Below are 23,836 nucleotides of genomic sequence, written 5' to 3' on the forward strand. Positions count from 1 at the left end.
TTATTTTGATATGGACACTCATCAAAAAAGTGAATGTAAAAAATTAGTATTTATAAATTGAAAAATAAATACCAGAAAATATATAAATATCATGTTTAGGATTTAAAAATAATCGTAATCTTAGGCAATAACAATTTATTGTGAAAATATTTATTGCTCTAGATTAAATAATTTTATGTAAATCATTTTTATAATTTATTTAAAAATTTATATTAAACATTATATTTAATTAATAATATACTAAATATTTACAATATCTATTTTATTGATAATATTTAAAGAATGTAGAGTTTATCTAATGGCCATATATATTAAAATAATATACATAAAATTAGTATTTATAAATTGACAATATATACCATGTTAATAATTTAATTTATTGGGAAAAGTTTAATAAGATAAATTTATAGAGATCATTTTCATTATATATTTAAAAAATTAATATTAAATATAGAATAATTATTAATTATATACTAAATATTTACTATTATTATTAATATTTTAATAATAGATATAATATTTTAATTTATGACTTTTTAGTGGAGTAATACATTATGTGATAATACGTGATAAAGCGCATTCGCCCTCTCAACGTTGTGGGAACAACAGAGCTACGCTAGGTTTTTCTCATTTCTATCTAACTGGATTATTAAAGTTATCGGGGAAGAAAATATGAGAAGCCCTTTACACGTTTGTGGGCAATCCGCACGTATTTGTACGCACAATAGTCCGAGGACTTTCATTTAAACGTCTGTGGGCTGATTAAGAGGGAAAGGCCTAAAAAGACAGCCCACACCCATACCTATAATCCTATTTGTATCTAATCATTATTGGAAAGGGGGAGGCTCGTTTAAGTTAATATTTAGCGAGTCATTTTTAATAAAATGTAATTATTAAATAAGAGAAAAGGAACCTGTACTATTAAGGTAATCAAGTAGATAAAGGGGGAGAAGGGTTTGGTAAAGGATGAGGAATTTCATCTTAGGTACCTAGATTTAATCTTAAGAAGCTTTTAGATAGAATTTTTATTGTTATTCAATCTAACGAACTGTTTCCAGTTTATATTCAGATCATCAACATCTTTCAAAACGCGGTGAAACCATAACGTCTTGTATCTGCTGTATGATTTACCTCTACAGGTAAAGAGCCAAGTTAAAGCGTCATGAACCAGATTACTGTTAGGATATCTTAAAATGTGGGCTAAAAATTGAATTCGTTTTTTCTTGAGTATAATGTGGAACGGAGTGTGTTTCGATTGTCTCCATAATCTTTCGTTTGTTATGAGTCTAGGGTAGAAGACGCCGTTAATTATCCTTAAGCACTTGTTAATAAACGTCTGGCATTTTCTGTTGTTTGCTTTAGTGATTTCCCATGTTTCATAACCATATAATAGAACAGGAATCACCGTTGAATTAAAGATGCGTAGTCTAGTGAAGGTAGGAATCTCTCTAGTCTTCCAAAGCTTGAAATACTTATAGAAAGCTGCCCTGGCTTTTTGTAATCTTAACCTGAGTTCCTCTTTACATCCCCCTCTATTATCTAAGGTAATTCCAATATATTTTATTTGAGTAACCACCTTGATCGTCTCCGATCCGATATCAATATTTTCTATAGGAGGCGTGGGTCTTGCTAAGAGAATCATAGTTTTCTTAAAATTTATTTCTAACCCAACTTTCAAGCTTACCAGTTTCAACTAGTGTTGTTAAACGGCTCGTTTTGAGCCGATTTTTAAAAACGGCTAACTCAATATTTTATCCAGAAAAATATTACGCAAGCTTGTAGATTTTGTTCATAGAAGGAACAAAAGTCTAGACATATATTATAAAAATCTCGAGGCTTAGGCAATATTTTTCTGGCTAAAATAGTGAGTTAGCCGTTTTTAAAAATCGGCTCAAATGAGTGGTTTAACAACACTAGTTTCAACAATTGAATGAGATTCACGGTTTCCTTAAGGTCCTTTGTAATGATTACCACATAATCAGCGTAGGAAATAATTATATTCTCTAGATGAAACGTATTACTCATTGATGTGTTAAGTTCCAGTAGATTAGCCGCGCCCAATGTGTCTTTTAGAATTTTGTTCATTACTATGATAAAGAGGACTGGTGAAAGGACGCAGCCTTGTTTTACTCCTTTCCTAATCCTAAATGGTGAAGAAACTTTATTGTTTACTCTGCAAGTGGCAAACAGATTATTATAGTGGTGTCGTAATATCTTGATAATATTTGGGTCAATTCCAACCTCTGATAATGTTTTCCAGAGTGCATCATGGTTGACATTATCGAACGCCTGTTTAAAATCGATAAAGGTTAAGTAGAAGGGTAGCTTATACCTATCACATTTTTGGATGATAATTTTGAGAGCAAGAAAGGGCTCCATGATATTTTTGCCAGGGCGATAAGCGCAAATATATTTGGCAAAGAGGTTTTGTGAAGTTTGCAGAATACGAATCTTGAGTGCTATTGCCCTATAGTCACCGAATTTAGTGGGATTTGAGATTTTGGGGAAGTTGCAAAGGGTGGAAAGATTCCAATCCTTCGGATTGAAGATAATTTGCAAAAATCATGTTACAGCAGTTTTTGTCGCTTTGAGATGTTCACTAGTAATATTATCTGGGCCAGGGGCTTTATGATTTCCAAGTTTTTTAAGTGAAGTGGAAATCTCAATTAGTGAGAATTGTGGGGTGGATTGAGGCGTATCTTGCAATTCCGGTGGTATATTTATTGGTCTCCTAGATTCAAAGATCCTCATGTAATAATCAGTCTACCAACTGATCATCCTGGTCAATTATGATTCTGTTATTTTCCAGACGAATGGTAGGAAATTTTTTGAAGGTTTTTGATTTGCAAAAATATTGTTTGGTATAAGCGTTAAAAAGTCTATTTCCTCTCATATCTGCATCGATTTAGCAAGCTTTTCTGGCAGTGAAGATCCTTCTGTCGCTTCTTAGAGATCTCTGTATGGACTTCCAAAATTCCCTATCAAAGTGGCCATTTAAACGCAGCTCCTCAATTTTCTCCATAGTTGCCGTGGATGTCCAATCCTTTCTCGCGAGAGGGCTATTTATTCCTAAAACCTCGCTATCTTCATGAATGCCATTTTTGAAAATCATCCAGCATTCTTCCACAGTTTTGGACCGGGATATGCTTTCAAAATTCATTGCATTCTTGCATAATCTTCGGTCGAAGAGCTCTTTAATCTCTGGTACCTGTAGATTATTGATATTTTGCTTTCTGGGTAGATTTGCCGATTGGTTAGAGTTGTTATTTGGTCCAATTGAGGTACTCCATATGTTCCTTATCAGGATCTTGGCTTTGACCATTTTATGGTCAGAAAGATTTACACACGTCATGGCCATTATATCTTCGAACCAGCCGTGGACGTTTGAAATAAAAAAATCTATTTGCGATTTGTAATTTCCCCTTTTAAAAGTGAGTGTATTATTCTCTCTATGATAGAAAAAAGTATTTTTAATTTTGAGATTTTTACTACCACACAACTCAAGTAGTTTTCTACTGTCGTCTCCATTAGGCTGAGCAAGGGCTGCATTTCCAATAATGTTTTTCCTTTTATAAATCTCCTCCGAACAAATCCTGTTATTTAGATCGCCCATCAAAATTATGTTGTATCTTCTGGGTAAAGCGTTAATTATATTTTCAGATCGTCGAGAAAAAGTAATCTATCCCTCCTGTTTGGTTGTGCATACACATTCCCTAGTATTGTTGGCCTAAAATTTGTGTTGATATATAATAACCCACATCTCTCTGAAATAGGTGTAAACTTATTTATATGGCTGAATATTTTCTTGTTTATCAAAAATCCGACACCTGACCAACTGTTAGAGGTAGTACCAAAGCAGTATAAAATAAAGTGATTAAAGGTTGCAGTAACGCTGTCTCGGGTATGAGTCTCCTGTAGAGCAATTATGTCTATTTTCTCGTCTGCCATTAATCTCAGTAAAATAACGAGTTTATTCCATAGGCCATTAATATTTAGTGAAGAAATAAGTAGCTATCCCTTAAGATTTTGCATAGTTCTGCAATAATTATTCTCCATTAATTCAATAGAAAATTATCTAAATTCGGGTGTTTGGGTAAACAGTAAGATAAAAAATTAAAATAAATAAAACTACAAAACAAAAAATTATAATTTCTTAGGAATTTAAATTTGTAGAGCAACAATTAATGAATATAGTAGTTGTCGGGATACCAGATCTTATAGAAAATGACAAAATTTGTCTATGATATCTAAATCCTTTACTCTTGATATATCTAAGAAACACTTATAGGTTTTAACTCATTTATATAAGAGGGATGCCCTAGTTATTTACCGGTGAAATATTCCTAGAGGAAACAGAAATTAAGAAAAAGGTACAAAGTTAGCAATAAATAAAACAAGTAAGTAGAGCAAGAAAGATATAATACCAAATATTTATGAGAGGGAGAAGCTAATTTTATACATGACTAGCCAAGGTTAATTATAATTCGAAAAGTGGGGGCTAAAGATTTTCAGGGGAAACAAAGGGTATGATCATCCTCTTAGTATATTTTAAACCAAGAAAATTTATTGTAATAGGAAACTAATGAAAATTAAGAAAACACAAATTAAAAATATGTTACTTCAGTTTACGGTATACTCTCGTGAATATAGGTTTGTTAGAATTAAAATATAAGATCGTGTTGGGAGTGATAAAGAGAAATTAGCCACAGTAAATTAGATTAAAGTATAATCAAGCACTAAAATAATAATATGAAAGGTAGAAAAGAAATCAGTGAAAGGCATAGGAATATGTGGGTGGGATTTCCTACGTCTAATACTTCCTTTTCATTTTAATAAAAGCTACTGTCACACATCAATGTTTTAATAAACTATTTAATAAATCAAATTTAAGGGAAATATCCCCTCTAATCAAATACAATAAAAGTGTGATGGCATAAAAATAGAGTAAATAATAAGATGTGTGAAACTCTTAAAGATTTCATAAAACAAATAGGAGTGTAGAAAAATTGAAAAAAATAATAATAAAATAAAGAAAATGTAAAATTCAAAATTTCTGGCGCCGAATATATGAAAATAATATTATTTGAGAGAAAAAAAAATTTCCTATAATCATCGCCTAGTCGGCGCCTAACACAATTAATAAAATTATTTGATAAGTATAAGGGAAGTAAAATACATATGATGTTGAAAATCAAAAAATTACTTATATATAAGTGCATATTTCATAAAAGGAAACAAGAGAAGACAATATGAGACAAGAAAAAGAGAAAAGAAAATTGAAAAATTTTCTATTTTATAAATAGAAAATGTGCATAATTCTTGACAGAAAAATGAGAACAATATGTATATTTCATAAAATCAAATATTAATCAAGCGGCGCCTAAAGAATTAGCAATAAAAAAATTTTGAAAGAAAATGAGCGATACAATGACAAATTAACGTTAAGATATAAAACTACTTCAAAAACCTCCAAGAAAGTGAAAAGTAAAAGCAATATACACAGGGAAAACATATTTAATAAAATGACTAATTAATGTAAAGCTAGGCTATAAAACTACTTCTAAAACCAATAAGAAAGTAATAAAAGGGAAAGCAAGTTAACTACTTCTAAAACCTTCAAGAAAGTAATAAAAGAAAAATCAAGTTATACACAGGGAAAACATATTATACCTTGCACTGGGAATTATTATATATAAATAATGATTTATGAGAAAGGATTCATATTGGAGTTGGTATATTTAAAACTTATCCAGAATAATTGAAGTTTAAAATTAAACTAAATATATGAATAATGTAATATATTATCTAGGAGAAGACTGAATATAAAACTGAAAAATTAAACCTAAACATAATTGTTACAGATTTTCAAATGATTAAACAAATATCTAGAGTAAGATATACATATACTGTTTAAAATCAAATTAATAATATATATAATGTAATATAAATAAACTAATATATATATAAAATATAATGCACATATGATGTTAAAAACCAAAATTCATTTATATCATATTAAATGATATTGACATAATAATCTTATTATCAACATAATTTATGTAATAATGAATATTAACAAAAATCTAAAAATTAGTAAAAGTATTAAAATTAATAAAAATATATTTGTTTTTATAAGCCAAAAAATGCTGCTTGTTTTTATATGCTAGAAATAATACTAAAAACTAATAAAATATATGATTGACATGAAGCTGAAAACACTTGAATATAATAGAATAGTTATATGTATATACTGTTATTTAACTAATATATATAATGTAGTGTATATATTTAATGTTAAGAAGTCAAAACATCATTGATTTAGATAATTATCCAAATTTAACTAATATATAATGTAGTATATATAAAAGTTGGGAAGTCAAAAATCATTGATTAGGAAAAGTTAATATAAGATTTAGATAAGATAACATATAATTAATGCTATAATATGCTAAATAAGATGAACTTATTGTGTGAAGTTGAAAGAAAATTTACAAAAGATAACATACAATTAATGTTATAATATGCTAGATAAGATGAACTTATTATGTGAAGCCAATGATATATATAACTATAGATTGACGGGTTTTGCCTTAATATACTTTATTGTTTTTGCCTCATTACTATATTGTTCTTTGCCTTAATTTTTTATCAATCTCAAGTAGGTTTCAGCTCCGCGTATGTCAGTCTGGTAATGACTTAATATTGCCTTAATACTCTTATTAGTTAAAATAGGTTTTAATCTACATATTACAGCTATATTTTATACATGTGCATCTTAAATTAGTTTTAATCGACATATTACAAGTATATTTTGTCAATCTTAATACATTGAATACATAGGCGTAGCCATGGGGGGGGGGGCAAGGGGAAATTCCTCCCACCCCCCCTTCAGAAATTTATCACTTTTTGTAAATATCATTTTTAGCTAATAAAAAATATCCCCCTTAGTCCTCCCCCCACTCCCTGACCCTCAAATATGTATGCATATATCTTAAATAATAATTTATAAGAAAGAATGTAAAAGTTGATATTTTTTATAAAACTATTCATCATAATTTATAGATTTTTGGGAAAAATAAATTTATAAATATATAAAATGAACCAAAAATGTTTTTTAATAAATGGAATATAAGCCAAAGATAAGTCTTAAGACAGAAGTGAATTGTAGTATAATTATTAATAATAGATCCATAAAATTAATAAATAATATAATATATCAAATATAATTTTTTATAAAGTGAGTAATTTTAATTTATTAATCTTAATAAAAGTTAAATATAATTTTAAAACTATTGATAAAATTAAAAAATAAATTAAAAAAATATTAAAGCACAATACAAACAGGGGAATATTATATGTCGTAGATTTACAGTATATCTAATTATCAAATGACAATCAAGTAATTTTTACCTATATAGCGAACAATCTATTTTACAGATAACTATAAAATATTGATAAGGACATCAGAAAATATCTTTTAAAGACATTGTGGGATGAATAATATGAAAATTAAATTTAAATATTATTTTTCTTAAAACAAATAGATGGCGTTAAATAATTGAATGCAAATTGTTGCATATTTAATATCAAGAGCATTGATTAGTAAAATTTGTTAAACTATTAACTGTAATATATTCTCTAACTGTCAAATATGTCTGTAAAAGTGGAATTTTACCTACTATTTTATAACTAATTCTATATAATAGAGTAAAATCAACTATATGTCTACTTACTTTTTATAAATAAATTTCTTATAATTGTTTGGAATGAATTATTACCATTCTTTTATATTAAGGTGTTTACAATACAAGTAATTTATTAATTTTTATATAAACTAATAAAAGTATATTTCATATTTGTTCCAGGCTTATTTTTTTTATTAAAATTTGTAAAAATATTTTATAACCATATATAGACTAAAGTAACCCGGCAGAAGGCCCGCCCAAAAGGGGGTCTGGGGGCGAAGGCCCCAGTAATGTTTTAATTCCCCCCCCCTTACGAAAATCCTGGCTCCGCCTATGGGCAAAACATTTTAAGAAATTTTAAAAATTGATAGAATATAACAGGGTTATAAAATATAACACGGCAAAGACAAATTACTGACATATTACATAACCAGAGAATATGAGTATATATAATGTTAGATTAAAGCTAACTTTGTGCTACATTATGATTAAGAGATAAAATGAGGAAAAAGATAAAAGGAAGAAAAATATACCTGTTTTGAGAAGACTAACTAAAACTTAGACACCAATTATAAAAAAGGTTTTAAAAGCAAAAAAAATTCTGACCTGTTCTAAATCTACTTTACTTTACTATTCTTGAGATATTAGTTGTCCTTCTAAGAAACGCTTCACGATCTTGACTTCTTGAGATATTAGTTGTCAGTCCTTCTAAGAAACGCATGGAAAAGTACATCAGTTTGGATCGACTGGTATTATGGATAATATTAGCGTCGGCATATTGGATTTAGCTCATTAAAACTATATTCAATCGATCGTGGTTATCAAAAAATATAATATATCATTGGAGTAAATGTAATCAGATACATTCACAGTGATATTGTCTATGCAATAATTTTAACTCTTGATCATAGTAATAATGAAATAAATATTTTATTTTTCTGCAAGTATTCGATTCCAGTTCAATTTAAATTTTAGAAATATCGAATTCAATTACAAATCATCCATTATGATATATGGTTTTTAAATATTCGTATAAAGATAGAGCCATGATTTAATTTTCACATGTTTTAATCGATAATAAAATGTAATATCTGCATAAAAACTAGACAAATACAATCAACTCCATGAAGCAAATTCATTTGGAAAAAAAATCAATACATATGGTATCAAGGTGATAGTTTTGTAACTGCTGAAATGCCATGTGCAATTTCTGTGATCCGTGATATATAGCGCATATCAAAATCTGTTAAATTTTGGTAACTTATATATGCGGCCTCATGAGGTATAATTTTTAAATTTAACATAATTTATATATTTTTTATTTTTCGCTATTCTGGTTTTCGCTATTTCGTACTGAATTCTTTATCACTCAGTTATTAAATTCACCATGTCTGAAAGGAAAGTTTTAAATGTAAGAATAATAAAAAATAGAATGTATCTACAGCTATTAATTATTATAGAAATATTATCCACCGGATTTTGATCCAACAATACTTCCTAAATTAAAGCTAGACAGATATAGACAATATCATATTCGAACAATGGCACCATTTAATATGAGGTTTTATAATAATTTAATTTTTTTTAAATTATCCTTAGATGCAAAACATGCGGAGAATTTATTTATAAAGGGAAAAAATTTAACTCAAGAAAGGAAACCGTCAAAGGTGAAGATTATTTAGGGCTGGAAATATACAGATTTTATATAAGATGTACTAGATGTTTAGCAGAAATCACCTACAAAGTATTATAATGTTGAATGCAAGAGAATGCTTAAAAAATTTATATTTAGTTAGCTATGTATATATTTTTTTATTTTAAAATAAAATGAAGACATTATCTCTCATAGTGTTTTTAAAAGGCTTGATTTGAGTCGAAAAAATTGGCTAACCCAGTATTTTATCCAGAATTGTGTAAACCTGAAGATTTCCTATTATGATGGCACAAATTAGGACATCTATTTCTGAAATCTTAAGAGGCAATATTTTTAAGATTAAAATATTGAGTTTGTCATTTAAAAATCAAAATTGAGCCTTCCACATTATGCCCTCAATTCTAATATTATTTTATTACAATGCAGACTGATCCAGAAAACACTGATTATGCAATTGAACATGGTGCTACAAGGAATTTTGAAGCTGAAACTACTGCTAGAAAGATGGAAGATGAAAAAACAAAGAAAATGGAGGAAGAGTTGATACAAAATCCAATGAAAGTATTATATTGTATATTTTTATATATAATAACTTTTCTTTTCTATTTTTTTTTATACTTACAACTTTATTAATATAAAAATATTTAAATTTCTTTTATTTAAGGTAATGTTAATATTTATGTATATAGATATTAGAAAACAGGACAAAGGATTCTCAAAGGGAAATGGAGATATTAGAGAATTTGGAAGAAATCAAGGAAATGAATGCCAGAAATTCCACTATAGATTATGATGCCCTTTTACATAAACACACCAACATATCCAAACAAGCTTTTATTAATCAAATTCAAAATGATGAAATTCTATTAAAGTTAAATTTTCGTTTTTTTTAAATTAAGTTGCTTTAAATTTTAGTTAAGCAAAAAAGAAAGCATTTAAAACAAATATAAAATCATGAAATAATTAATACAATTATAATTTTGTTACATGATCTATTTTATGGATTTTTTTTGCTTAAATTTTATCCTAAAAGCTTATGTCTATTAATTTTACTTATTCAGTGATATCTTAGCTGAGCAAAAACAAAGTCAATACAAAAGGATTAGGGATGAAGATAGTGATCAAGATGAAAATATGCTTGGGATTACTTATGACAATAACTTTAACGAGATATCAAAGGGTACATGTAGACATTTAGAAAATGATAACAAGAAAATCAGGGAAGAATTAGACCCAATAAACAATATTAATCAGTCAAAATTTAATCAAGTTATAAGATATTTATTAATAATTTGCTACTAGAGATATACAGGATCCGGTACTAGACCAGATTTCCTCTATTTGGACCTGGCTGGTTCTATCAAATAGCCATTTTTTTTGAAATAGTATTATATTTAGTGCCGAAAAAGGTAGCGCAAAGCCAGTTAGCTTAATTTTTATCGGTAGAAATTATGTGATAGGAGACTATCATGTAGATAAGAGTGGATTGGCTATTGGTAATGGATCAACTTTGGAAAAAAGTGGGAAAGTTCCGTTATTTAAATGACATGCTAAACACAGATGGAGATGTTACTTATTCTATTGTTGCAAGCGATATGCATGGAGGAAGTTCCGAGAAATGCTATCTATTCTAATAAAAAAAACCTTAACTGAAGTTGAAAGAAAATGTTATATAATCTATGTGAAAAGTTTGATAGTATATGGCGGGATAAAATAAGCAATAAAAGTGGCATTCGAAACTAAAAGGAAAGAACAGAAATGAGAATGGATATGTGGAACATCTCAAGAGAGAGAAACAAGCAAGGAATTGTGAGAAAGGATTTGAATATAAGCAATTATATTGGTCGATAAGAAATGGATAGATTATGGTTTGGGCACAATAAACGATTGGGAAAAAATGCACCTTAATGAAGGTAAGGGAATTAGGGCCTATGACGATGTAGATAAGAGTGATATTGGATGAGAGAAATGTTCGGCGATACCCTTCTTTAAAAAAATGTAAATAGATGATTTTAATGGAGGAACTGATTTACTGAAACCTGGAAAACCCTATAATTTTTAATGTGAAATTAACTCGCAAATGTGTGCTCTCATAGAAAAAAAAATGTGATCAAAACATATCTTCCTACACTTTTTTTTACTTAACTGATAAAAAATTCGTTTTTATAAATCATATTAATTTTTCATTATTTTATCACAATGAATGATAGAGCATTATATAAAACAATTAGGCAATTCATAATGGCGATTTTTGAAAAATAAAATTATCAGGTGTACATAAATATGTCATGGACAAACAGGGTTTAACATAAAATCTTCTATGATTTTCCCTTTGATATTCGAAAAGCAAGATCAAGATTTTTGAACTTTCAGTACCCGGTCATGGATAAATTTCATACTTATATTAATATACAATTAGTTCTCTATCTCATTCAAATATTGCTTAAAATATACTATCAACAAATTTATTAGGTAATTCATGATGTGTATTTAAATATATTCGGTGCAATAGTTATACAAAAAGCAAGGTGTATATTTTTTTTTTATAAATCCGGAAAATTATTTTAATTTTTTAACATTACATATTAAGAGAATTGATAAATATATATTTTTTAATCGGACCCAGCTGGGTAATAATGATTTGGATCTGGTCCTGTGCCAGTGAAAAATTTGGATCCAGTACATCTCTACTTTACTTGATATTAATACAATGTCAGTAACATACTAGGTTATCGTCCTCCAATAAATAGAAAAAATTAGTTATTAAATAAATAACATCTTTTTATCACATAATTACTAGTTACAATACAAACAAGTTATCAAAATGTAAATGTAGCACTTAAATAGATTAAAAAAATTATTTATATTATATACTTGTATTGTCTAGTATTGGAGTGACATATTGTTGATTACTTAATTTACATTGTTTTTCATTTACCATTAATAATCTCATTTTTTTTAGTTAATAAATTGATAACTTCACCATTTTCTTTAATCCCATACCGCATTAAAGTTATATTTTTTAATATTACAATAATAGGAAACAAGTTATTTTAATTTTAGAAAGCCATCTTCGATGACATCCACTTCTAGAATAGCCTTATCTAAAATCATAATTAAAAAAAAAGCTAATAACGCAAATGTTAACGCTTCAAATACGGATGACAATAAGTTAAATAACGTTAGTTCCAATGCAATATCCTCATCACTTAACACATTAGCTTCCTATGGTGGGTATAACTCCGAGAGCGATTAATATTTGAATAAAAAAATTATTTATTTAATCTATTGTTTTTATGTCTGTAATAAAAATCACAAAACACTGTAAGGATTTATGTAATATTATTTGTCAATGCCAAACAACTTGGGACGGGGAATCAATTTTCTTAGCATTTTTATAAATTTTATTCATATTTTTGTTTAAGGCAGAATTCTGAGATAAAATTTTATTCTGAATCTGTTTCAAATCGTATATATCATTTTCAATTTTCGCCTGATTATTGCTATTAGTTTCCTGTTAATTTTAGATAAAAAAAATAAAGATGAAAGTGCCTAAAAATATTGGGTTTGGGGTATGAATGTTTTTGGCAATGATAAAACTAGCAATTTAAATTATTAATAAATGTATAGCAATGATGAACCTAAAAATATAGATCAATTTATTGCCTTATTAACGTTACCTTGCATATTTCTGGATCTGAAACGTTTTGACTGCTGAGATGCACAAATAAACCGTCATTCTTTAATATTGCTGAACATTTCCATTTTCCAACATAATCAGCTAAATAATAATAAATGAATATGGTAACTACAAGGAAGCTGATTTTTTATTCGTTTAAAAGGAATATACAGCAAAACAATTAATAATAGTATATCAAATTTTTAGGTCCCAGAACCATTTGATATTGTGTAAAAAATTAATCAATATTTTCCTAGCCCCCCCCCCACTCCTTAAATTTTATTGGGTCTTAGGCCAGTTTTTTACCGGCCTTAAACCGGTTTGCACTTTTAAATAATAATTCTTTTCGTAAACCTATACAGAGCCTACGCTGCCAGGTTTTTTGGTTCTCACCACGACACCATTGAAAAATTATCGGCGCCTGGTAGACTAAGATTTATATTATCATTAATATGTATAATATTTATTAATTTAAATATTCTTTTCATGATTAAAAAAACATTTGCTAAAAAATTAGGGTTGTGGCGATATTAAATATAGGATCAGCACCGATATTTTGCCTTTTCCAAAAATATCAGATCGGGCCGATACCTATAAAAACCTGATCAGATATTTTTTATTTTATGTTATATATATATTAATCGTTTATTTTTCATTATTATAATATTTCAAAAAGAACGATTCTAAATTAAAGTGTTTGAAAAGATTTTTAAATAATAACGCCAATTTTATTATTTATACTTTAAATAAAGGAATTTTTTTAAATATGTCATCTGAATTATGGAAATATTTTACAGAAGACAAAAATAATTTTGCAAAATGCGCTATCTGCGAAATTCTAATTTCAGGGAAGGAATAATGAAAAATTCATTTAATACAACCAATATCCATAAACATTTAAAGCGATTTCATCAAGCGGCATTCGAAAAGCTAATACAAAAAACGAAAAATATTAGAAAAAAACAAATCAAATTTTAAAAAAGAATAGCACTTAATAAAACTAATATTTGGAAAAATTCTGATCCTAAATTTATAAGGGAAATGATAGCCTGTGACCACCAGTCGAATTCTATGAAGATGACGGCTTTAAAAGGCTTTTACATCATTTATGTCGAAATTATAAAATTCCCAATAGAAAGTATTTTTCGCAAGGAGTTATTCCTAATATATATAAAAATACTCCCCGAAAAAAGATTTTGGATGAAGATTTTATTTTTCCTTTACCATATATGAACTAGAAATCCAGGTGGCGATTCTCATATCTCATTAACATGCCATTATAAAAACCAAAACTGTAAACGAACTAATAGTATCAAATGTTAAAACATTTAATGAGTCGCACACAACAATAAACATTCCTCATATTTTAGATGATTAATTATTGGGGAATAAAAAAATACACCTAATCATTAGTGATAATGCCCCATTATAGCTTTGGCCATGAAAAACGGGAAATTCAAAGCGTTTCCTGTTTTGCTCATTTGCAATTAGTTATACAGGCAGCAATTTTATCACAGATATCTATCATTGACATGTTTGATTGGGTATGAAAAATAGTAGCCCACTTTAAACATTCTTCTATTTCATAAAATAGTCTAAAAGGAATCCACAATCGATCGAGCCTAGCTAGGCACAAATTAATCCATGACGTGCTAACCCCTTGGGATTCTACCTATTACATGCTCGAACGATTGATAGGCCGTTCATTATCGATAATCCTAATTTGGTAAATTTCTCATTATATGAGTGGGAATTAGCAGAAGAGGTTATTGATGTTCTGGAACCAATTCAGAGGGTAACAAAAGAAATAAGTACGTAGTCATGTAATTATCAATGTTATACCCTTTGTTGAAATTCTGAAAAGTGAATCAACTCTAACGGGGACACGGATAGATGTGTGCAGACTATGAAGGATAATTTTAATAATAAGAACTCGGTTTTTTGAGCTTTATGATCATGACAATTATCTTGCAACATTACTTGATCCTTGTTATAAGGATTTCTTTTTACCAAATGACATTTCATATATTAAAAATCTCATGACTGCATGTGACCCTTTATTAAAGTGATAATAATGTACAACTCCAAGATTTGCCGAGTTATATATATTTTTTAAATAAATTTAGATTTTATTGATAACTTAGGTAATGACAATGAAAATCTTTCACATTAAAAAATGCAAATTTAATTTAAGGGATGCTTATAAATTGAAAATCAAGAGTTAGAAATAAAATAATTAAAATCGATATAATGCAGATGACTTGTCATACTTTTAAAAAAATAAGGAATATTTAAAAGAATCTTTATATCTAGACAGTATAATAATATTTTATCTAGTATTGCTTAGTTGGGTTATTGACCCATTTGTTTAGGTGGTATCCGATTATTTTTCAAACCCCAAAATAAGTTTGTATGAAACCCACTATTTTAAAAATGCTAATTTTATATCTGTTTTTTATTTGGATAACTCTAATAACATTATATTATGTCCCTTGTGGATCCACTTAACTATTGGAGAATTAATGCTGAAAAGTATCCAATTTTGTCAAAAGTTACAGGTAAAATTTTGGCGTCTCCTGCAACAAGTGTCCCATCTGAGTCTATCTTCAGCACGGCAGGGGATATAGATAGTCCACATCGTAGAAGCTTATTGCCAGAAAATCTAGAGGCTCTCATATTTATTAAAAGAATCTAATATATTATAATTTTATATATTAAATATTATAATTTATAATTCATACCAACATATATATGGTGAATTCCATATCAAATCAACAAAAAAAAGTCGATTTTCAACCCGACCCCCTTCAATTTTTCTTAAATTTGTATACTGGTAGTATATACTATAAGAAAAAAATGAAATTTTACCTTCCAACACTGTTTACCCTCTAAGATATGGCCGTTTAAAGCGCGGAAAAGAAATAATTAAGTTAGAAAAATAATTTAAATTTTATTTTGTAGCTTAATAAAAGTTCTTTAAAATGACATAAAAATAAATATGATTGACATTTTATTAATATCGAAAACCGGATGTGTAAAACCGGAAGCCTATCATTTAGACATAATTTTTAAATTAACATTATTTCATAACTATTCATAAAATTAATTTGTTCAATTTTAGCCATATAAAGAGTGATAACTCCTAAACCCATGTTCATCCCAGTCTAGGATTTTGAACAAATATAAAGCAGTGTGATATCTATCTACAGAAAAAAAATTTTGAAAAAAATACCTTTTTTTTCTATGGCCATTTCCGGTTTTACACATCTGGTTTTCGATATTAATAAAATGTCAATCATATTTATTTTTATGTCATTTTAAAGAACTTTTATTAAGCTACAAAATAAAATTTAAATTATTTTTCTAACTTAATTATTTCTCGAGATATTTGAAAATAAATGAGGTGCATTTTGTCAAAAATGTACCATTTTTCCGCGCTTTAAACGGCCATATCTTAGAGGTTAAACAGTGTTGGAAGGTAAAATTTCATTTTTTTTTAGTTATAGTATATACTACCAGTATACGAAAAATTGAAGGGGGTCGGGTTGAAACCTTGGTTGATTTAATATGGAATTCACATATATTATTTAAAATAGAATGGATACATTATTAAATATAAATTTTTTTTTAAATTATAGTCCTAATTGTAGGAATAAAAATATTAAAATTAAATTAAATGCTTAATTCGATTTTTTGCAAAGAAACTATGAATTTTTAATTACATTTGATTCAAAGAGAGAGAGGTGGTTAAAAAAAATAAATATTGGAGGTTTGAACAAATATCGGATCGATGAAAATATGTCGATCGGCAGCCTTAAAAAATATTATAAAGCTTTAAATATTACCAACAAATAAGCTTTAGATAAATAAATTAATAGCAAAAAAAGGTAATAAAAATTAGCAAAAAATTCTTGTTACTAACTCTCCCCCATTTTAATGACGATTTTTTGTCGTAACCCCTGCTTGTTGAAGATCCGATTAATAGAAGAATTGAGAATTAATTCAAATTTTATTTCATTCGGATTTCGGGGATTCAAATGTTTTTATCCCCTTAAGAATAATGTGAGGTATTTAGCACTTAGCCTATGATGACATTGGTGTATATATTACCTTACATAAAACATTAATATTATATATACATTTATCAATTTCAAAATATTGTGAACAAATGAAAAAAAATATACCAAGGAAATGCACCAGAAATATGTTTATTCATAATCAAATTATAACAAATATTAGTGGAGTGACTTATTTATCAAAATAAGCTAAATAATATCCTGAATCATAAAGAACGATATTATTATTTATCGTTATGTATATCCTCTCTCCAATAGATATAATTGATTAAAAGAAAAAAAATAAAATCTTTTAAGATTTCAATCTTAGCCACATAAATATTATGTGTTTCAGCTACAAGCACACAGTAACGACTCACTTTAAATTCAGTAAGAGCCTAATGTCATTCAAATTTAAATAAAATTCTTTTTTAAAAAAATTATAATTTAATAAAGTTATTGAATTTATAATATATCATTATAATGATGAACCAATAAATTTTATATAAAAAAATTAATTTCAAATAAATTATGCATATTTATGTTATTTTTTTTAATGAATAAATAAAAATAACAAAACCTTTTTAAGGTAGAGAAATTTTGCGCGCCGGCGTAAAAAGGCGCAACATCTCGCCAAAGATTTTAAGGTAAAAAGTTCCCGCCGATAACAGCAGGTTCTACTATATATCAAATAAAAGTTATCTAATGAAATTTATCACTGGAGAATAGAAAAATAAAAATGTTAAACATTATAACCTTTCCAAAGCCTAACTAAACCATCGTGCCCAGATGAGGCTAAAACACTTCCTGTTAAATTCCAAGCCACTCGCCAGATATTGTGATTTTGGGAGCTCAGAAATGCCATCTGGTGTACCCTAAAGTATTTATTGATGGGAGATGTAGACATCGGTGTGGATATTGTCTCCAGAAAGCTATTAATTTTTAATATTATATTAGTGTTGTTAATTTGCTTGTCATAAAATTGAAGATCGAATTTTGTGCTCAGGCCTGCTCTGAGCACGAACCCTTGGTTCAGATGAATAATGTTATTCCAAATAGTTTAAATAAAAATATTTACCAATAATATAGAAACAGCAAAATGCAATGGCATTGTCTGAGGTTAGAATAAAGCCCTGCAAACAACTCAGCTTAGGTTTAAATTTTTTTAGTTGGGACCACCTAGCGCTTAGAAATACCAAAAATATAAGATTAAAATGTTTTATATTATTGGTTAGCCGAGCGATTATTTCCAGCTATACCATCCTAGTTCAGAATTAGATACGGACTTTCTGGCCGGATTTGGAATTTCATCGCTATTTTTAAAACACATTGATTTTTTTCTAATTTTAGAAATGTATCTTAGATAGGTACATTTGATAATATTAGTTCCGAAATTCGGTAAGTATGAGCTTGAATGTGATATTTAGAATACTTTTGAATCTTTTTTATTTGGGGGGTGGGGGGGGGGGTTAGCAAGCGTCTTTTTGTACAGCCTATTCTGAAGTCAAAATATATAAAATCTTCAATTTATACTTTTTATAAAGTTTGTGTAATTACTATAGGGTTATGGCTAAATACTAGTTTTGTAAACGAACGCGTTCGTAAACGAAGTTCGTTTTTTGAAAAAATGATGACGGTGTTCCTTTTATTTTTGACGAACTTTGAACGTGAACACATTTTTTTTATGACGAACGCGTTCGAATTTAATCGTTCAATTTTAAAAACACTTTTTATTTTTATATATTTGAAAAATTTAATATTAATCTGATTATTTTAAGAAAAAAGTGTTATATTTTATAATCAACTTTTTTTCCTTTTTCACATTTCAATTTTATATTAATTTGAATATTATTGTTTATATTTTAATTTAATAGATTAGCATAAACATGGATATTATTATTTCAGAATTGACATTACCATGGCCCAAATATGATAAATATTTTACAGTAATATCCCATTTTGAAGGAACTAATTCAATATTTACTGAATGTAAAATGTGCCCAAAAAGTATTATATCAGTTTCAAAATTGTAATATTAATATTTTATATAATATAACTAAGTAAAATCATTAAATTGAAAAAAATGCATTTGGGCTATTTGACCCCAATAATAACTGTTTAAAATATGGTCAACCATTGATAGACGCAGTATTAAATGGGATTAATAAAAGGTATTAAACCTATCACTTTCAACATATATTCTATTTTTTTAAAGATTTGAACATATTTATATGAAGATGAATATGTTCTTTCTGCAATTATACATCCAGTATTCAAGCTTCAATGACCAGAAAAAATTTTCAAGAACGAACCTATAAAGAATAAGCTATAACGCTATTGAAAAAATGCATTGAAAACCTTAGAAATAATAATGTAAGAACTGTGAAAGTATCCTTTTTTATCCCCTTATCTGCCCCTGTAGAGTGCGTTTTTAGTATAGCTAATGCCGTATTAACTATCAAGCGTTCCTGTCTATCAGATGAAAATTTTGAAAAACAATTGTTATTAAAAATTAATACCGGGTAGAAAGTTCGATCCAATTCTGAACTAAGATGGTAAAGCTGGAAATAACTGTATGGCTAACCAACATAATAACTCTCCTATTTTTTGGTTAAAAATTTTTTAACCCTAAGCTGAGTTGGTTGCAGGACTTTACTATCAAACCTCAGAAAATTCCATTGCATTCTATATTTTTGGTAAATTTTTATTTGAAGTATTTGGAATAATATTATTCATCGGAACCTCGAGTCTAAACCACGGGTTTGAACCCTTGGTCTGGGCTAAGGGTTCGTGCTCAGAGCTGGTTTAGTCAATTTTTAGACCCAAACCCTGGGTTTTACACAACCAATAAATTAACAACACATATATATCTTTATAATATTTGAAAATAAAAACCTATTATTTTTTTCAAAATATGCATCCAATCCTTCTTCCTTATTTTGAATTTCTTCAATTTGAGTTTGAAGAGCAAATATATGGACACCACTTAAAGTTGCCACTGCCAAAATGTGATGAGATTTGCCCATATCTGGTGCAAATTTTATATCTTTGATGCCCTGAGCAATCATAGCTAAATGATTGTCAACTAATATCCATTTTCTATATGTAAAAGTAAATAAGGGTTTTATTAAGAGACATCCCATAATGCATAATATTTTATTAGTACTTTCCATTTGCCATATTTTGGTAAATTTGCACTTCACCATTAAAAATATCTTTGTTCGGAAAATTAATATTTTGATTTATGTTATGAGAATTATCCAATCCAACGGCTAATAATGGGGGTAGGATTCTAAATATAAATATATAAATGTATAAGTCAAAAAGTTAAATATTTTATTTCAAAATATTGATATTCAAATAAGATACTTTTTTCTAACCTTACCAAATTTCTTAAACATTTATTTTGTTATTATTATAATATTTAAATGATAAGAATTATTATATGTAGATATTTCATAATGTAATAATTTTGATTTAATTAAATAAAAAAGTATCATAGTATTCAATTTGTCTAGAATTGAATATGAATAATGCACTATTCAATTCATATTGAATATGAATAATGCACTATTCAATTCATATTGAATATAAATAATGCACTATTCAATTCATATATGTTTTTGAATAAGCCTAATGTGGGGTATATATGGAAAAGATTCAAGAAGGCTACCATAAAATATATAAGGGTAATGCACCCAATAGTGATCCCCCCCTAGCAAAATCTAGCCACAATATCTATGGTTATATGCCTCAATAAATATTAGCAGTTATTAAATCTAAAAGTCACACAACTGAATTAAAATAAGTGGATTTATTAAGAATTTTGCTAGAATATTTTAATATTAATTTCTATCAAATCATTATTATATATTATAAAACTTAATAAAATTTATTTCATAATAATTTTATCAAATGAAGGTTGTTAAAAGTTAAAAATTAAGGTGGTCAAGCAATACCCGATTTTTTAATCAATATATTTTAAGCACTGCTAGGGTTTTTTTAAAACCTGGCACATTCTTTAAATTTTGATCATATTGTGCACAAAATTCAAAATAATTAAACAATAAATAAACTCCAAAATCAATCATGACACATTTGGATTTGTTAGAAATGGTTTCTAAATATAAAATGAGTTCTGGTTCCTATAAATATTAAGAAAGATTAAGGTTCTGGTCCCAGTTTCAAACTCTTGTTTATATATCTTTAGGGTACTTTTTCCAATAATAGCTTAAAAATAAAAAATTATAAATTTATTATATTACCTACAATTACTAAAGGATAGTGATATTTCTAAATTCAAATTTTTATTATTTGGGTAAATTAATGTATTGGTGCTAAGATTTGTATTCAGAACTGGAGAATTAATATTGATGCTTTGTTCATTAATACTTAAAACTATTTCATTGGTAAGAGACCATTGGCTAAGGTTTGTAACATCTGGTGCTTCATAAAACCGTAGAATTCCATCACTAGATGCTGAGACTAATGCAAGACCAAAGCCCAAATAATTATCCATAACATTATTAATAATTTTGCTAATAGTGTTATCATTATTTTTATCTATATATGGATTAAAAAAGAATGTAAAGTCATAATGAGGGGCAAATTGAATGCTAGTGACACTAGATCTTGAATCAACTAAACTTGCTCTTTTGATCCATTTATAACTGTTTTTAATGTCAGGACTTGATAATGCATATTTTGAATTGGTGACTGACAATATTTATAAATTCTTTCATGCAAAAATAAATATTACCATTATAAATTTCTTCCCATATAATTATTGTTCTATCATATGAACAGGATGCTAAAACTTGACCAAACTCTGGATGTGCCCAAGAAATTTTCCATATTGGCCCATTATGTGCTTTCCAGCTTGCTAAAGATTCCCATTCATTTTTACTATTCAGATCCCATACCTATTATAAATATAGCATTAAAACCTTTATGTAAATACGTTTATAGTATGATCCCCTGAGCAAGTTGCCATTCTTTTCCCATAGTAATCAAAAGCTACATCGTGTATTAGGTCCTTATGATTAGAAATTATAGGAATCGATTTAAACATGTTTGAAATTTAAAAAAATATATAACCGATTTGTAAAAAGATTTTTATGAACCATCGAGTTTTCCCAAAATCATTTATCAGCTGTTGTTTAAAATTTTGGTAATATTTTTCACGAAATCTCGTTAAAAATTCTAATAATTTATTATCTATCATTCTTACAACAAAAACATTCTTAATGAAACATTCTGATGCAAGGAAATATCAAATTATTAACATTCTTATGCAACAAAATATTTTATATATGTCGTATTGTGATATAAAATTCATGGATTCGGATTCTCCCAACTATATCATTTTTTAAATTTGAAAAATCAAAGTTTAGAGGAAATGTATTTCAGAATGTCTGGAGTATCAAGCCTATAAAATTCAAACTATTCGAAGTAAACCTGTGTATTCATCAATATACATATAAATTAAAAGTATTTAAACAGTTATAGGCAAAAAATGGTCTGAAAGAAATATTTCCTCAGAAGCAAGAAAATTATTGGATTCAATGCTTATTCCAAATTTTTTTTCTCATTAAAATGTATTATTTAATTATACAACTATTTTATGAATTACTTTTCAAAAACATGACATTGACTTGATTAAGAAGATGAAAATAGCGGAGAGCATTTTATTAGAACTCAAGAAAATTAGGACTAATATTGATGAAAAATTTCATATTTTATATGTTATTGTTAAGTCAAAAGCAGAGCTATACGTGTTTAATATTTGTCCCACTGGACTTACAGCAAGGCAAGCTCATCGTTAAAACATTAATTAGGATCAGGGTTGCCATGTCTCCCCCCATCAGCGGGAGACTCCTGCAATTTTTTAGTTTACACACAGACATCTCTCTCCTGCAAAAATACCGCAATTGGAAATCTCCCGCAAAAATCTACCGCAATTTTTTAATTTCTTCGGCAATTTTTTTTTTTTAGTATTTTAACGTTTTTAATATATAAATAATAATTTTGAGAGACATTAATTGAATATTTTTGTATTTTTAAAATAAATTTTAAATATTTATTCGAAAAACATATCTAGTTTGTAAATTTCTTTCTATCCTGTTTAATTTTTATCCAATAATAAATCAACATCATTTTATTCATAGGGGAGTATATCAACATCGATTGCAATACAAAAATATTCTCAAAAATAATAAATAATACAGACGCAACTACATTTGCGGAAATCGTATACATCTATCATGTAGTTCAACATTCACAGAGCTATATCGTCACAATGTGGGTCGAATCTTTTCTCATGATATTTAACCACTCCAGTATAAGTGCAAACCTTACTTGTGGCGGAGCAAAAATGAGCAAGGCTATCACAAGTGTTTTAGTACCTGAATCCTAAAGGTCAATTCTAGACGATTTGAAAGATGAGCATCCATATACAATTCTAACAGAAGCATCTAATAAGGGAAATATTAAAATATTTCAACTATTTCAACAATAATAAGAACATTTTAAAACTGTTAAAAATTTTTCCTCGGATAGTGAAAAATCCAACGATGTAGCTAGCCACATAATGGTAAATATAGCTGATTCAGGGTTATCAATGTAAATTTTGGCCAAAACCTAAGTTACCGAATTGAGGCAGCACAATAATGAATTAATACCAATTTATAAGCCATATATTACATATCTTGCAAGAAGGCAATAAATCTGTGGATGTCGATTTGTGATGAAATGTTTTAACGAA

General features: G+C 27.7%; 3 protein-coding genes across 3 annotated transcripts; 1 reads left to right on the forward strand and 2 right to left on the reverse strand.

The window, feature by feature from the left end:
• Window positions 1-1,012: 1,012 nt before the first annotated feature.
• Window positions 1,013-2,751, reverse strand: LOC135929854 (uncharacterized). Its single transcript, XM_065466588.1, has 3 exons — window positions 2,572-2,751; window positions 2,022-2,535; window positions 1,013-1,629 (listed from the first exon to the last, which is right to left on the reverse strand). The coding sequence occupies exons 1-3, from the start codon at window positions 2,749-2,751 to the stop codon at window positions 1,013-1,015; spliced, it is 1,311 nt and encodes a 436-aa protein (XP_065322660.1).
• A 6,301-nt stretch (window positions 2,752-9,052) lies between these two features.
• LOC135922720 (splicing factor YJU2-like) lies at window positions 9,053-12,825 on the forward strand. The gene is made up of 7 exons (XM_065457165.1): window positions 9,053-9,096; window positions 9,146-9,246; window positions 9,285-9,429; window positions 9,766-9,900; window positions 10,029-10,210; window positions 10,401-10,608; window positions 12,380-12,825. The coding sequence occupies exons 1-7, from the start codon at window positions 9,073-9,075 to the stop codon at window positions 12,593-12,595; spliced, it is 1,011 nt and encodes a 336-aa protein (XP_065313237.1). The 5' UTR covers window positions 9,053-9,072; the 3' UTR covers window positions 12,596-12,825.
• On the reverse strand, window positions 12,675-22,168 carry LOC135922719 (nucleoporin SEH1-like). The gene is made up of 8 exons (XM_065457163.1): window positions 22,034-22,168; window positions 21,833-21,995; window positions 21,339-21,789; window positions 20,240-20,365; window positions 19,969-20,172; window positions 17,830-18,005; window positions 13,020-13,120; window positions 12,675-12,853 (listed from the first exon to the last, which is right to left on the reverse strand). The coding sequence occupies exons 1-8, from the start codon at window positions 22,142-22,144 to the stop codon at window positions 12,689-12,691; spliced, it is 1,497 nt and encodes a 498-aa protein (XP_065313235.1). The 5' UTR covers window positions 22,145-22,168; the 3' UTR covers window positions 12,675-12,688.
• Window positions 22,169-23,836: the final 1,668 nt, after the last annotated feature.

This window comes from Gordionus sp. m RMFG-2023, chromosome 1, assembly GCF_954871325.1.
Source record: "Gordionus sp. m RMFG-2023 chromosome 1, tfGorSpeb1-WG-v2, whole genome shotgun sequence".
NCBI classification, from domain to species: Eukaryota; Metazoa; Nematomorpha; class Gordioida; order Chordodea; family Parachordodidae; genus Gordionus; species Gordionus sp. m RMFG-2023.